Source organism: Stigmatopora argus, chromosome 14 (genome assembly GCF_051989625.1).
Source record: "Stigmatopora argus isolate UIUO_Sarg chromosome 14, RoL_Sarg_1.0, whole genome shotgun sequence".
Taxonomy (NCBI): domain Eukaryota; kingdom Metazoa; phylum Chordata; class Actinopteri; order Syngnathiformes; family Syngnathidae; genus Stigmatopora; species Stigmatopora argus.
In genome coordinates this window covers 2,981,483-2,998,392 of record NC_135400.1, presented here as the reverse complement: position 1 = coordinate 2,998,392, position 16,910 = coordinate 2,981,483, and the positions used below count along the sequence as shown (strand labels likewise).

At 42.5% G+C, this 16,910-nt stretch overlaps 1 protein-coding gene across 2 annotated transcripts in view; it reads left to right on the top strand.

Moving 5' to 3' along the window:
• engase (endo-beta-N-acetylglucosaminidase) overlaps window positions 1–16,910 on the top strand; it is a 97,282-nt gene that overhangs the window by 19,401 nt on the left and 60,971 nt on the right. Inside the window, exons 3-5 of one of the 2 annotated variants that reach the window (XM_077619071.1) lie at window positions 7,366–7,567; window positions 12,482–12,630; window positions 14,188–14,339. In XM_077619071.1, the coding sequence (XP_077475197.1) occupies window positions 7,366–7,567; window positions 12,482–12,630; window positions 14,188–14,339 (503 nt within the window). The remainder of the gene's footprint in view (window positions 1–7,365; window positions 7,568–12,481; window positions 12,631–14,187; window positions 14,340–16,910) is intronic. The other variant, XM_077619072.1, reaches the window with a different exon arrangement.

Sequence of the window (16,910 nt, the reverse complement as noted above, 5' to 3'; positions counted from 1 at the left end):
TTAGTTCTCAAAACAAATGAAGGTCTACCGGATTTTCCCAAAGGAGCGGTGTGAGGTTTCTCAAAACAAATGAAAGTCCTCCGGATCTTCCCAAGGGAGCGGTGTGAACCACAGTGTGAGAAGTTGATGGTTCTCAAAACATTCTAAGTGAAGCAAAGCATTCTTCATTGCAAGCAAATATATGATAATGTAAGACTAATAATCCTAAGTGAAGCAAAGCGTTTTTCATTGCAAGCAAATATATAATAATGTAAGACTAATAATCCAAACATTCCCCCCCTGTTATATATATGCACATGATCTCCTTAATAAAACTTCCTTTCGGCTTTATTCTATTAATTCATTTTATGACAAATACAAATACTCTTGGGGGAAGTCTGTTGTCTGGATCTTTACCCGAATTCACCTTACTTGCATATGGTCTGAAAAAGGAAGAACAAAATAATTCTCGTCCAACTCATTTTCATAATTTGCATAATCCTGGACATCAATGTTATCACCAGTAGGCTGTCTAATAAGCAGATACAACTCTTGCAATTCGGAATTTGTTAGAGCAATTGCACCAACCATAAGTCGGTCTAGCAAAGAGCGTAAGCAGGGGATAAGACAATACCCACACATTGTCAAAGTATTAGCCAAAACAGCCTCGGTGAAGGCCAATTTTTTTACATTTGCTGAAGGTCTTATCCCACCAGTCTGCCAGAAGGTGGACAGTTTGTCTACCGCACCCAGATTCAGACCATGTAAGGTTCAAACAGGTAAAGTTAGCACAGTGGAAAAATTGGCTTGTCATTCACTGCTTTCGTAACAGGCTCGACACCGTTTCAATATTTGTCCTTTTCTTTATAAGTAGGACATATTTTTCTTTTGTAAAAACACTTTCCCCAAAGAATGGTGATTGAGGGAGTTGTTATATCCGATCGCATTTTCCCTCGTCTGGTCGTTTGTTTTAACCCTTTGTAAGAAGGTTTAGTCTCAATTGAACCGTTGAAACCATATGAAGACAATAAAACCAATACACAAAGTTCTTTCCAATTAATATTGGAATGGTTGCATTTTATTGGGTCAGAAAGGGTATCTTACCCGTCTCGTCAAACGTTTCAACTGAGGGAACCTTCTTACAGTGCAAAAGGTGGCTCCACATCCCCTTCTCGGTGTGCTAGTGCTTCTTCTTTATACTGCAGGTTGAGCATCCAGGCTCCTGGCACTACCGTTGATCCAGTCCGTTTCCTGTTGAGAAGCACAGTCTCCTTCTGCTAACCCCAATTCAATTCCCTAAAGATTTTTCTTTTTATGTATTCAGCCAGATTAGCCTTATCATCCCGTTCCAATGGTGTAGTGAATAATGGCGTTTTGTATGGTCTACTAAAAAAGATTTCCATATGTTGTTGTCCTGTTGAACTCGTTATGTAAGCGCAGTGATTTCATAACGAGAAATGGAACCTTTTGTCAATCCAGCCAAATATTTTGTTAACACAATTTGGGTGCCATTATCACTATAAATCAAAGGTCCTTTGGAATTTCAAATCGTTCACTGATAGGCCGAGCACAGGTTAACATCGTCTGGGGGGGTTTCCGCACCAGCCCGTGACGAGGCGAGGGAGTGGCCGGTCTGGCGGGTGTCCGCGCCGGCCGGTGACGAGGCGTCAGAGTGGCCGGTACGGCGGAAATCCGCGCTGGCCGGTGACGAGGCGTCGGAGTGGCCGGTCCGGCGGGAGTCTGCGCCGGTCCGAGACGACGTGGGAGTGGCCGGTCTGGCGGGCGTCCGCGCCGGCCTGAGGCGAGGAAGTGGTCGCTCCGGCGGCCGTCCGCGCCGGCCAGTGACGAGGCGTCGGGGTGGCCGGTCCGGCGGTCGTCCGTGCCGGCCTGGGAAGAGACGTCGGAGTGGCCGGTCTGGCGGGCGTCTGCGCCGGTCCGAGACGAGACATGGGAGATGTTCCGGCGGGCGTCCGTGCCGGCCTGAGACGAAGCGTAGGCGAGGCCGGTGACAAGGCGTTGGAGAGGCTTATCCGCCGGGCGTCCGCGCCGGCATTTGGAGAGGAATGGGAGTAGCCGGTCCGGCGGACCTCCCCGCTGGTCCTTTAAGTGCTGGCCAAGACCCCTGCCCTTAACAGACACCAGAATCTCACAAAGGTCGTCTGGCACCTTAACCTGGCTGCTCAGGGGGCCGCCGACCCCCTCGTCCGGGAGGACCTGAGAGTCGCTCTTGCCGCCGACCCCCTCTCCAGGGGGCCCGGAGAGTCGCCGCCGCCGGCCCCCTCTTCCAGGGGGCCCGGAGAGTCGCCGCCGACCCCCTCGTCCAGGGGGCCCGGAGAGTCGCCGCCGACCCTGTCGTCCATGGGGCCCGGAGAGTCGCCGCCGACCCTGTCGTCCAGGGGGCCCGGAGAGTCGCCGCCGACCCTCTCATCCAGGGAGCCCAGAGAGTTGCCGCCGACCCGCTCGTCCAGCGGGCCAGGAGAGTTGCCGCCGACCCCCTCGTCCAGGGAGGCCGGAGAGTCCCGGCCGACCCCCTCGTCCAGGGCCACCCCGCTGGTCCTTTAAGTGCTGGCCAAAACCCCTGCCCTTAACAGACACCGGAATCTTAGAAAGGTCGTCAGGCACCTTACCCTGGCTGCTCGGGTGGCTGCCGACCCCCTCGTCCGGGGGGGGCGGAGAGTCGCTCTCGCCGCCGACCCTCTCCTCCAGGGGGCCTGGAGAGTTGCCGCCGCCGAACCCCTCATCCAGGGGGCCTGGAGAGTCGCCGCCGCCGCCGGCTCCCTCTTCCAGGGGGGCGTCCGCGCCAGCCCGAGACGAGGCGAGGGAGTGGCCGGTCTGGCGGGCGTCCGCGCCGGCCGGTGACGAGGCGTCGGAGTGGCCGGTACGGCGGGCATCCGCGCTGGCCGGTAACGAGGCGTCGGAGTGGCCGGTCCGGCGGGCGTCCGCGCCGGTCCGAGACGAGACGTGGGATTCCAGGGGGCCCGGAGAGTCGCCGCCGACCCCCTCGTCCAGGGGGCCCGGAGAGTCGCCGCCGACCCCCTCGTCCAGGGGGCCCGGAGAGTCGCCGCCGACCCCCTCGTCCAGGGGGCCCGGAGAGTCGCCGCCGACCCCCTCGTCCAGGGGGCCCGGAGAGTCACTACATCACAAACGCTGCATCTCACAATCGCTCATTTTGGCTGTGTTACAGTGAAATCTCGTTACTATGCCACCTTGGGACTATGCCACTCTCGCTATAATGCCACTTTTCTCGGTCCCGACAAAATTCAATACAAAATAAATTTACTATGTCACCCCCAATCTCGCTACTACGCCACTATTGTGTTGTATTTCCGAATTAATTTAGTTTTAAAATTTAGCCTACAATGTCAGCTCAGAAACGCAAGACAACCGACTTTATGCTGCAGGAGAAGGCGATAATCGATGGTGCGACGGAGTCGAATCAGTCCAACCTAGCCTGGGAGAAAAGCAAGAAATGGGGCGTCAAATTTAAGAGAGCCACTGTGAAGGGCGTTAAAAGATTTTGTGTTAAAAACATCATACCTAATCTGCACAGGAGTCCAAAGTCAGCACTACATTCTTGTGTATACTGACCTAGCACAACAGGCAGCGGTGATCTGGTGTCAAGCGTAGGTCAAGTGAAAAACTAGCTTTATAGATTAAATATTGCTCTCTTTCTCTCATACAGTACATTCCATTCCTCTTTTTCATTTTTGTGATCCCATAGTGGCTGAGTGAAATCAATTTGGACTGAGCTGATTGTTTATTTTATTTTATTTTTTATTTTTTTTGTATACAATAATACCATTTTTAAAAACCTTCGTTACTATTCCACTCTCGCTACTATGCCACTTTTGCTTGGTCCCGACGAGTGGCTTAATAATGAGATTTGACTGTACAGTGGTACCTCGAGATACGAGCTTCATTCGTTCCGGGATGTGAGCTTGTATGTCGATTTACTCGTAACTCAAATGAACGTTTCCCATAGAAATGAACTAAAAACAAATTAATTTGTTCCAACCCTCTGAAAAAACACCAAAAACAGGATATTGGATTTGAAAAACATTTGTACTTGTTCTAATTCGCCAGCTATTAACAAAGTAACAAATAACTAGTGGTTTAATACTACTAAAATGTGTTTAATGGTACTAAAATTAGACGGATTTCGCGGAGGGGGTGAGACTTTTTGCACGGCAACGCGCTCGTAACACAACATAAACAAATTTAAATGAACTTGGATTACGATGCTGACTCAAAAATAAGTTTAATCTAACCTTACACTAAATTTAATTCTAATTTTGTTTTAAATTTTTATACTTTTTCGTCTCCCGGGTTGGCTCTATTTGCCCCGCCTCCACCCTGTCTTTCAGATGCAACCTATCGAGGGTTGTTTGCTGTTGTCTTCCCTTCAAAATATTCCGAAAATGATGCACACAAATGTCCTCACAATAGGATAACTCACGGCCACTTGCCAACGAGAAGTAGTGTATACTCCTCTCGTATTAGCGTATTAGCGATCGCTCCGCCATTTGCACTGACTAACGGGAAAAAAAACACTGAAAAAATGCAACGCTCCGCCGAGTGCTAGAGATATTACACGAGGGAGTTGCGACCAGATAGACTGTGCCCATGATGTTCTTATGGCAGCCTCTTGCGTCCGCTGTATGCTCGTATATCAAAATTTGTCTCGTATCTCAAGATAAATATTTGCCCGAAATTTTACTCGTATCTAAAATTGCTCGTATGTCAGGGCACTCGTATGTCGCGGTATTACTGTATTGTCCTTTTGCGTTCATGCGCCGTGTTAGCCTCGATTACTAACATACAAAAACTCATTTCCTCTTCTCCTGAGTGTTGGTCTGCAACTAGCGTTCACCTCGCAACAGTGGTCCCGTTCTCTGTGTTGGTCGGGTGGTTTAATTGCTGTTTAAAATTGAAGATAACAATGACTTCAAATTAAAAGCAATGCCAGTTTAGTCCATGCGTGATGTAAAATTAGAAATTACATTCATTTTGTAATCTCCAATTAACCGTACGTGGGCCGGACTCAACCAACCAAATATTAGATTATTAAAATAATTATTATAATATCAATACAATTATTATATAAGTATGCGGCCCAGTGGCCGTACAATGCCCAGGTCTGCTATAACATGTTACAAAAAAGCTGGCACAGCTGGCAAGAAAGAACACCCCTTTGGTGAGCGGGTTAACTTTGGAATTGGGCAAAGGGAGGGAGAAGAGACGTGCGGTAGAGATGGATGGAAGTTTTCAGAGTATTTTGGTTGTTGTTGTTCGCGAAAGAAAAGGTGTAGAATGAAAGTGTTAAATATGAACCTGTCCCGTATTTTTGGAAAATGATAGATCTTGTCTTTGTTTTGTATTCAATTAATTATAGTTTTAACATGATTTGCAAATCATTGTATTCAGGTTTTATTTATGTTTCAAGCCCCCATATTGTTTTTTCCCCCTTATTTAACCATAATACTTGATAGCATCGTCAACAAAGTAGAACCGAACACTTTAGAAGTCAAAGAATGAAGAAAATTGCCCAGTATTGTTGTTTAGGCCTTTTTTCCCCCAAAACAGGTTGAAAACAAGCCGTTTTGTATTTCCTTAACTCTTCTACATCACAAACAGAGTTTGCTCACAGCTTAAACTTAAAGGTCCCACCTTTCTGCTCTCCCTTTTGATACTGTTCACTGTTTGATTGAGTATAAGATGCCGTGTTGCCGAGTTCCTGTGTAAAAGCAATGCTATAATGCGATTGGCCACCCTGGAATGCCACTTTTTTTCCTCGTGCTACCTGATTTGGTCTGAATGTCTGTATGGCAATCATTCACACAGGAATTAGTGTTAGAAAGCAGAAAAACACACTCAAAAAAGTGCTGTCAACACAACAAAGATGGTGGGCTCATTTTAAATCCTCAAGGTTTTTGGAACATATTCAGTTACAGAGTGACTTTAGATCAGGGGTCTCAAACTTGCGGCCCGCGGGCCAACTGCGGCCCTCGGGACGATAATTTGCGGCCCCCGTCTTAATATGAAAGATTAATGTTCGTGCAGCCCGCAAAATTGATATGAATGACACTTGTGTTCGGAGCAATGTTCCCTCTAAGCTGTGCGCAATTGCGCACTACTCTCGTCTTCTCTGCGCAGTAGCAATCATATGGCGCGCAGTAAAAAAAAAATCATTTTTTTTTTTTTTTTTTTTAATTAATTTATTTATTTATTTATTTTACCCCTTTCCCCATGATGGCGCCGTTTAAGTGGCAGCCAGTGGCAGTAGCTCTGTCCACTCATGTTTTTCGTGTTTTACAGCATGTTTTACATGAAAAATTAGAGGGAACATTGACATGCACCTGCTTGTGGCAGGTGTGATACTGGTGTGCCCATAGCGAGCAATGATGATGTCGTGACCGGATGATTCGCCTAAAGACGTTTCGCCGACGGACGTTTGACAGACGGACAGGTCGTACTAGTATTTGTTAGTTTAATGATTAAATACAAATACTAGTATTTGTATTTAACCATTAAACGCTGTTTTCAGCTGGATTTGACCGAATTTGAGAGCATTTTGAGCCGTTTGGCGAATGGACGTCTATAGACGTTTTTTTGCCTCCATCGCGATATCATCCAGTATTTGTATTTAATCATTAAATGCTGTTTTAGGATGGATTTGACCCGATTGCTGTCATTTTACGGCTCGGTTCTGCTACATCTGCCTGCCCAAGAGTGCTTATTCCCGGACTGCCATGCCCGCCCAAGAGTGCTTATTCCCGGGCTGCCATTGATGGTAGACGAACATTGATTTTTACTATAATTTGGACAACACCGGCGGCGGGCCGGATTAAAAATCCTAACGGGCCGTATATGGCCCGCGGGGCGAGGTTGAAAAACTTGTACACACACGATCCGGCGGGGCGAGCGTTCGAATCCCGTTTCGGCGAAACCTCTGTTCGGCCGAATGAACGTTCGGTGGAACGTCCATTTGGCGACCTGCCCGTCTGTCAAACGTCCGTCGGCGAAACGTCTTTAGGCGAATCATCCGAGTACCGATGATGTCGCTCACACTGGTACTCAGTGCGCTCAGGGAGGTTGTCTTTCTGCTCAGACCAACAAAAAATTAGAGGGAACTTTGGTTGGAATGTTTTATCAGTGCTTTTCTTGTGGAAATCCTGATGCGGCCCAGTCTCACCCAGACTCGGCCTCTAGCGGCCCCCAGGTAAATTGAGTTCGAGACCCCTGCTTTAGATGATGAAAAAATATTTTAGATTGGGTTAAGAATGCGGACATTAAAAGAAGGTACCTAGTTCATTGGGTTTTTGGTTGTATTTGCACAATCTTTCAGTAGTGTATAATAAACTCCTACTCCGTCTTCCTTCCTTTCAGTGAAGCACTATGATCCTGACACAACTGAACCAATAAGCTTTAGCCTTCAGACTTTGGATGAGCTGTTGGCATGGAAACAAACTGAGGTGAACCACTTTAATGTTGCAGTAGTTTCTCTGGCACCACGACAACCTGCACTGTCCAGTGTCTTACATCGAACTTTGGTATCTCATGACATGATGGGTGGATACTTAGATGACAGGTATGAATATAATGGTCATTGTATTCCTACTTTTTTTTTTTGTAGATCACCCCATTCTACATTCGGTAAATACCATGGTACACAAAGCGTATGAATACTGAAAACTTATTGGCCCGTGACCTGGAGCAGGATAAGCGGTGTTGAAAATGAATGAATGAATGAATGAATGATTGGCTTGTGTCACAAATGTATTTCCTCAGGAATCTGGGGCTGTTTTATGAAGTCGACATATACTGGCTAGATGGATCGCTATATGTTAAACGTATAAAACAAATGAAGAGACTGTGCAACTGCAGCCAGTATTAATACATTATTTGAAATGTGTTGTTTTACAACATTGCTCAGTATAAATAACGTTTCAAAATGGGGAAAAATAAGGCTGACTTGTCAGGTCTTAGGAGTTTCTGCTGATTGTGCTCAAACCACATCATAGTCATGTGCCAACTAGAAATTAAATCTGTTTATGATCACGAGTAGCTTGTTTTCTGTGACTACATGGCCCCCAATGCTATCGCTAACGGCCACACTATTTAAGAAGCAACATTCTAAAGGTTTAACATATTGACTGACATGATGGTTAATTTGTGACATTGTTTAATCACCAATCGGGTGAAGATGAAAGATGAGGTGTGATAATTGCATTTGCAGCAAATGAATTCAAGCAGTCCATTGTGTGCAAATCTTTAAAAAAAGAGGCTGCTTGTGCAGTCGCTTGAAAATTATGCAAATAGCCGTAGTTCCTGCATATCCATAAAGCCTTATTCTGATTGGCTGTGTATGGCACTGTTTTTGCCATGGAGCACCCCAAAAAATTCAGTCTAAAAAAATGTAGCCAGTGTAAAGTTTTGCAAGCACAAAAAAATTACACTCCTAAAATAATCCCGTAATTGGATAAGGAATCACAATTTATTTTTAAAGTGCACCCATTGTTTTTTTGTGAGTACAATATTTTTTTTTTTAAACCTATCTTTGCAAGCTCTATTTTATTTCTTTCCCCAACAAAATCTCTCTCTGGCAGGAATTGTATCCCATACAGAGAGCGCCCGTGATGCCAACCAACTTAAAGAACATTGATTTTGTGAGTCCGTGATTTTGTAAACGTCGTTTACAATATAGTATGAGCATGTACTTTTATCTCAAATTAACGTTTCCCATAGAAATGAACTAAAAACAAATTAATTCGTTCCAACCCTCTGGGGAAAAAAAACAACAGGATATTGGAATGGAAATTTGTTTGTTAGTCAGAATGTCCGGTATTATAGTGGTGAAGGCTGAGCTATATAGTCAATGAAAAGCATCCCCACGTAATTCCCATGGTGCTCCAAGTGGCTCAGTGCTGTGTGTAGAGCAATGGCGATAGCATCCTCAGTGGACCTGTTTGCTTTATAAGCAAACTGGTGAGGGTCAACTGAGGGAGGGATTGTATTCCTGATATGGCAGGCTACCAACTTTTCAAAGCACTTCATGATCACAGGCGTGAGTTCAACAGGCTTATAATCATTCATGCTGTCAATGGTTGGCTTTTTGGGGACAGGGATAATGGTGGCAGATTTCAGGCAGGATGGAATGATGGATTGTTGCAGGGAACAATTGAAAATTTTTGTGAAAACTCCAGCCAGCTGGTCAGCACAGGCTTTGAGCACCTTTCCAGGTACTCCGTCAGGGCCAGCAGCCTTCCTGGTGTTCACAGACCGCATTACCAGTCTCACTTCCTGTTCCTGAAACTTCAGTGTATTGCTGCAGGGTGGTGGTGGGGGTGTTGAGACTGGGTCTGATTTGTCAGTGTCAAAGCGGGCAAAGAAACGGTTCAGTTCCTCCGCTAGTGAGGCATCTGCATTAACAGACATATTATTGTTATTGTAATTGGTAATATGTCATATTCCCTGCCACATCTTCTTTGGGTTATTTTCTGTGAAGTGCTCCTCAATTTTCTTTGTATATGCTGCCTTGGCCTTTTTAATGCCTCTCTTCAGCTCTGCTCTGGCAGCGCTGTATTGTACCTTGTCCCCTGATCTGAAGGCGGTGTTACGGCATTTGATGAGTGCCTGTGTCTCCTTGGTCATCCAGAGTTTTTGGTTAGGAAAAACCTGTATCCGTTTATTAACAGTGATGTTGTCCGTGCAGTTTTTGATGTAGGAAAGTACAGTGTCCGTGTAGTCCTGGAGGTTGTCGTGTTCCCAGTTGCTGCGGGAAAAACCGTCCTGCAGCTGAGAAAGAGCGTCCTCGGGCCAAGTTTTTATTATCTTTATTTGTGGCCTTGTTAGCCTCTGGAGTGGAGTGTATGCGGGGGTGAGGGATAGACCGAGATGATCTGATCCAGCCAGGTGAGCGTGTGCAGTCGATTGGTCGCCCGGTCTTTTGGTCGCCGGTCTTTTGGTCGCCGGTCTTTTGGTTGCGGTTTGGTCGCCCAAATGATCAGCTGCTGCCATCTACTGTCAATTTATTAAAAAGAATAATAATAATAATAATCGGACATAGGCCCTGTCGTCATTAAAAAAGCCTACTTGTCATCACACCCAGAAACTGCGTGAGAAACAAAGCAAATTCACAGATGGTGTTTTTATTGAAGCAGTAAAACTTCCAAATTCTAGCAACCTTCATTCAAATGAGAGCACTCATTTAACACATCGGCTGCTGCCATCGACTGTCATAAGCGTCCAATGAACCTTCATTCTCTCTGGGAGAACTTGCAATGTTGAAATACTTTAGATGGTCATTTTTATCAAACAAATAAAAGTCTTAGTATACTTTTAGCCCGTAACTTTGACATTAAAATAAAAGGCAATAAGTAAAATTAATTTATCAAAAAGAAGACCAAGCAAATTCACAGATGGTGTTTTTATTGAAGCAGTAAAACTTACAAATTCTAGCAGTAAAACTTACAAATTCTGTACAAAAATTACAAATACAAACTTACAAATTATGTACAAAGGGAATTCACAGATGGGAGTTTTTATTACAAATTGTATGCAATGGCTTGCAGGTACTCTACATTGTTCGCGAATCGATCCGGGTTTCCATAGTCCTCCGAGTTCATTGGACGCCTATGACAGTCGATGGCAGCAGCCGATGTGTTAAATGAGTGCTCTTATTTCTCCCAGAGAGAATGAAGGTTGCTAGAATTTGTAAGTTTTACTGCTTCGATAAAAACACCATCTGTGAATTTGCTTTGTCTTCTTTTTAATAAATTGACAGTAGATGGCAGCAGCCGATCATTTGGGCGACCAAACCGCGACCAAAAGACCGGCGACCAAAAAGACTGGCGACCAAAAAGACCGGCGACCAAAAGACCGGCGACCAAAAGACCGGGCGACCAAAAGACCGCGACCAAAAGACCGCGACCAAAAGACCGCGACCAAAAGACCGCGACCAAAAGACCGCGACCAAAAGACCGCGACCAAAAGACCGGTGACCAATCGACCGTGTACCCCAGGTGAGGGAGGGAAGTGGCTTTATAAGCATGTTTGATATTAGAATAAAGATGGTCAAGAGTTTTGTCTCCTCTAGTGTGACACTTTACGTACTGAATAAACTTAGGCAGAACAGTCTTTAAACACGCTTTGTTGAAGTCACCAGCGACAATAAAGACTCCATTGGGGTGGTCAAGCTGCTGTTTGTTTACAGCCGTTACCAGGAGGTTAAGTGCCGTCCGTGTTAACGTTCACATCCGGAGGTATGTAGATCGCCGTTACTATGACGACCGTTCGCTCCCTTGGTAAATAAAAGGGCCTGGACCGTATTGCTAATAGCTCTAAATCCTGGGAGTTTGTGGATTTGTTTACAATAGTGGTTAACGGTGCTATGAGAGATTCATTGTGGTACAGACGCTCCCCTACTTACGAACGAGTTACGTTCCGAGCGATTGTTCGTAAGGTTAATTTGTTCGCAAGTTGCTTTAGTGCTATATTTTGTATTATAATTTATGTTTAAGGCCTATATAAGTATATTGAAGGTTTATATAAGTAAGTTTAAGGCTTGTATAAGTAACACAGTATTTACATGTACGTAATAAGATAAATAAAATGAAGTTTAACTTACTTTTGGAAGATGTACTCGATGCTTAAGGAGATGATGGAGGAGGATTTTATATCATGAGAGGGTCTTCGTCGTCGCTGGAATGGGTTTCAAAAGTTACTTCCTCCTCCGTAACGTCAATGTAGGAAGAAGTTGAGGGTCGAGGAGAAGAAGATGAGGGTTGATGAGTATCTTCCTTGGAGGATTTACTAGAAACTGGCCGAAAGAAGCGATCTAACGACGATTGCACAGTTTTCTTCTTTTTTTCATCATAAATGATGAGGTAGCACTGTATGGCATCATTCAATTGATTTGCAACCTTTGTGCAACGTTCAATATTTGGGTCTTGCTGCTCGAAGAGTGCGATGGCTTTATCTATGAGCGAATTTCTTCATGGGGACAGGCGTTTCTTCCTCCTCCTCGTCCTCGACACGTTGCGGACCCTCCTCCCTCTCACAGCGCCAAGCGTCGGTATTAGCGGCGGAAAGAAGCACTACTCGGAAAAAGGCGCGCAATACAAAATCTAACTTACAGCATCTCTTTCCGAACATTTTTCGACATATGCCATATTCGCAGACATGTTCGTATGTACCGTTGTTCGCAACTCAAATGTTCGTAAGTAGGGGAGCGTCTGTATTTCAGAAATGTTACATCCATCTTAAACGCATCTTTTGCTTTGGAGCTTTTGAGACCAGACATAGTTTTTTCAACTTGTGACTGCAAAACTATGTTCAGATTCAGAATGGGTTCATTGGTGTGCATAATTTACAATTATTTTCTCCCCCAAAAAGTTTTCCAGCCATTTCATGTTTTATTTTTTATTGGCTGCTTCTAGTTTCTTGACAAATTTTTCAAACGTGCAATTACACTTTACCTGCCTTAATGCTTTCTATTGTTGAGGTTTGTTCAAGGTACAGCGTCAGAAGCACCATATGCTTTCTACCACTGGCAGTACATTGATGTTTTCAACTACTTCACACACAACTTGGTCAGCATTCCCCCTGCCGTCTGGACCAATGCAGCACATAAACATGGAGTTATTGTTCTTGGTGAGGAGAAACCAACATTATATATTCAGTTGGAATTAGAGCTGGGCGATAAAACGATAACGATAATTGTTGTGAAATATTTTTTGTCAACAAAAATAATAAAAAATATTTTATATCGATAATTTTAAACTGCACTTACACCCCCCGACCACCACAGAGAGTGGGAGCGCTGTTATGACATGAACGCTAGTTCCAGACCAACGCTCAGGAAAAGAGGATGATAATGAAATGTGTTATTTAGTAATAGAGGCTAACACAGCGCATGAATGCAAAAGGACAATAACAAGCTAAAATGAGCGCTTATGAGATGCAGGACAACACAGAACCGATCCACTAAAAGATCCAAGTGAATTCTCGCAGGTGGTTTTCTTCTTTTTTAATGCCTCGTAAATACCTGTGCACAAAGAGCAGGGAGTTGTCTTGTCTTTATTGCACAACAGAACAACAAAACTAGTTTTAATAATCATTATATTTTATCTTCTCTTTTCTTATACAGTGGTATCTTGAGATACGAGCTTAATGCGTTCCGGGACTGAGCTCGTATGTCAATTTACTCATATCTGAAATTAACGTTTCCCATAGAAATTAACTAAAAACTAATTAATTCGTTCCAACCCTCCTGAAAAAACACAAAAAAACAGGATACTGGAATGGAAAAACATTTTTATTTGATCTCGTTCGCCATCCATTCACAGAGTAACAAATAACTAGTGGTTATGTTTAATAGTACTAATATTAGATGGATTTCGCGGAGGTGATAGAGAGGGAGAGAGAGAGGGACAGAGAGAGATAGACTTTTTGCATGGCAACACGCTCGTAACATAAAATAAACAAATTTGAATGAACTTGGATTACGATACAGACAAACTCAATAAGTTTAATCTAACCTTACACTAAACTTAGTTCTAATTTAGTTTTAAATTTTTATACTTTTCTTCTCCCGGGTTGGCTCTTATTTGCCCTGCCTCCACCCTGAGGTGTAGTTTTTAAAAGAAATATCGAGGGTTGTCTGCTTTTGTCTTCCCTTCAAAATATTCCAAAAATGATGCACACAAATGTCTTCACAATAGGATAATTCACGACCACTTGCCAACGGGAAGTAGTATACTCCTGTCGTATTGGCGAGCAAACTCCGCCACGCATACACCATTCTGCACTGACTAACGGGGGGAAAAAGCACTGAAAAAATGCAACGCTCCCCCCAGTGCTCTAAATTTTACTCGTACCTCAAATTGCTCGTATGTCAGGGCACTCGTATGTCAAGGTATTACTGTAAAGTAAGGTAACAGTAATACTTTCATAACTGAATAATGAGGAAACTAATTTATTTACTCATTCACAGAAGCTTGAAGTTTCATATTTGAAAGAAAAAACGTGATATCGACTGATAATTTTTTTATTTTTCTATCGTGATAACAATTTTTGTCATATTGCCCAGCTCTAGTTGGAATTATGGTCATCACATGTCCACACTTTAATATGCATTTACATTTTTAACGTTGCTGATTTTATTTTAGTCTGAACTCAAATTTTTAATTATCTTCACATGCTCTATAGGGACATTCATCACAGAATGGACAGTTGGAACAACGACATGTGAGGCCTTCCTTAAAGAAGAGTTGTATCTTGAAGTAGCTGATAAGCTAGTTCAATTGAGTTATTACTATGGTTTTGATGGCTGGCTGATCAATATAGAGAACTCACTCAGTGTGAGTATTACTACCTTCCTCACATTTTTATATACAGATGTTAACCTTTGTTTATGAGTGATGATCTGGACTAGTCTCTATGGGACCATCAAACAATGTAAGGATGTGGCAAGATAATAATGTCTTTGGGGTTGTATGGATTTTGTATATGCCAAATGTAAGAATTCTGTTTCTATTTTTAAATATTACATATCCTATATACTGCAAAAAAGGGAACACTTAAAAAACACAATGTAAAGTATAATGTGTCCGATGAAATGAAAGCAATATTAAAAGTACTGGTATTTTGAACTGCAATTGGCTGAGTTCAGGGTATCCTCTGCCTACTGGTTGTAGTTGGCTAGGATAGGTACAGAAAATAAAGGGTATTCTGAAATTCCACCTTCGAAATTTTGAAAGTACTCTAATTCAAGTTTTGGGATGTTTTTAAAACATCTCATCCTTTTTTTTTTTTAAATACAGACATACCTCTACTTACGAATACCTTTATAAACCTTTGACTTGAAAATCGTGACAAACATGATTTAAACTGAAAACAATACCTTAATCTTTATGGTCAAATTGTTCCTCAGAAGTTATTATTCATTAACAAAATATTTGTGGTACACCATATAGCTGTAGCTAATTGTAAAGTCCACTCATTAAACCTGAACAGAAAGCATTTCAAATAGGCGTTCATTCCAAATCTCCAAATGTCACAATTTTCTACTATAGTTAAGTCCAATTTACCATAATAAAAACAAGTATTTATGTTCACAAAAATTGTTTCCGCTTGGGTTATTTATCAATTAAATTTTGCTATGGTTGATCTCCATGGTACTGATGAAACGTGGGATACTCTCCGAACATTCATATTCACACACATTAAATTATTAATTTTCCTCCTAGATTTTTAAATCTTAGCAAATGACTCTTCTCTTTTTATCACCATTGAATTTGCAAGACTGATTTTGTCAACACATTTTCCAAAATTACACTAAGGATATTCATCCTCTTTTTCCAATTGATAGATCTAACCAAATGTCCCCCTGTGGGTAGTGAATTAAATTCAATAACCAATTTGAACTTTAAAATCTACAGCAACTCATCCACCCAAGCCAAAATCTTGCCGTTTATTACCCAGGCAAAGACTCAATTTGCATGGCTGAGCGTTGTGGGATGAAAAACAAGGCTCTAATTCCATTAAAACATTTTTTCCTTTTTCGTCCAAATAAATCCTACATTGAAATGTATTAGTGCTTACTATATTAAAATTAATTCATAATAATGTTGATAATAGACACTTGGGCTTTGTCAAAGTATCCCAATATCAGGTCCCATTTATTCCTATATTTTAAATTTGTGAGTTAGCAAATGAGTTGACTATATTTTCTCACTTTACACAGCCTCGAAAACTCTTCTTACATTATTTTTTCAAGTCTAAATATTTACCTTATCTGATTGAAACAATTACAGCCGTACCTCGAGATACGAGCTTAATTCGTTCCGGGACTGAGCTCGTATGTCGATTTACTCGTAACTCAAATGAACGTTTCCCATAGAAATGAACTAAAAACAAATTAAATCGTTCCAACCCTCTGAAAAAACACCGAAAACAGGATATTGGATTGGAAGAACATTTTTATTTGTTCTAATTCGCCATCTATTAACAAAGTAACAAATAAGTAGTGGTTTAATAGTACTAAAATGAGTTTAATAGTTCTAAAATTAGACAGATTTTGCGGAGGGGAGAGAGAGTGACAGAGAGAAGGGGTGGAGACTTTTTGCATGGCAAAACGCTCGTAACATAACATAAACAAATTTAAATGAACTTGGATTACGATGCAGACACTCAAAAATAAGTTTAATCTAACCTTACACTAAACTTTATTCTGATTTAGTTTTAAATTTTGATACTTTCCCTCTCCCGGGTTGGCTCTATTTGCCCCACCTGCACCCTGACTTTCAGATGCAACCTATTGAGGGTTGTTTACTTTTGTCTTCCCTTCAAAATATTCCCAAAATGATGCACACAAATGTCCTCACAATAGGATAACGCACGACCACTTGCCAAGGAGAAGTAGTATATATGCCATTCGCACTGACTAACGGGAAAAAAAACGCTCCGCCCAGTGCTCGTAGAGACATTACTTGAGGGAGTTGCAACCAGAGACATTACACGAGGGAGTTGTGAGGAGAGAGACAGTGCCCATGATGTTCTTATGAGCAGCCTCTCGCGTCCGCTGTATGCTCGTATATCAAAATTTGTCTCGTTTCTCAAGATAAATATTTGCCCGAAATGTATCTCAAATTGCTCGTATGTCGGGGCACTCGTATGTCGAGGTACCACTGTATACCAGTTTATAAACATCTGACTTGTTGCATCTGCAAGTGTATTAAGTTAGTTATTAATTATCCATCTCTTAAGTCATTCAACGATCAATACTTTATATTATTAACTCGATTATAACCTTTTAATGTAGCAAGTTTAATTGATCCAATTCCTGATAGTAGAACATTGCTTTTGTTGTTTTTGCCTTGTCATCTAATTCCCATTGCGTAGTGAATAATGGCATTTTGTATGGTCTACCC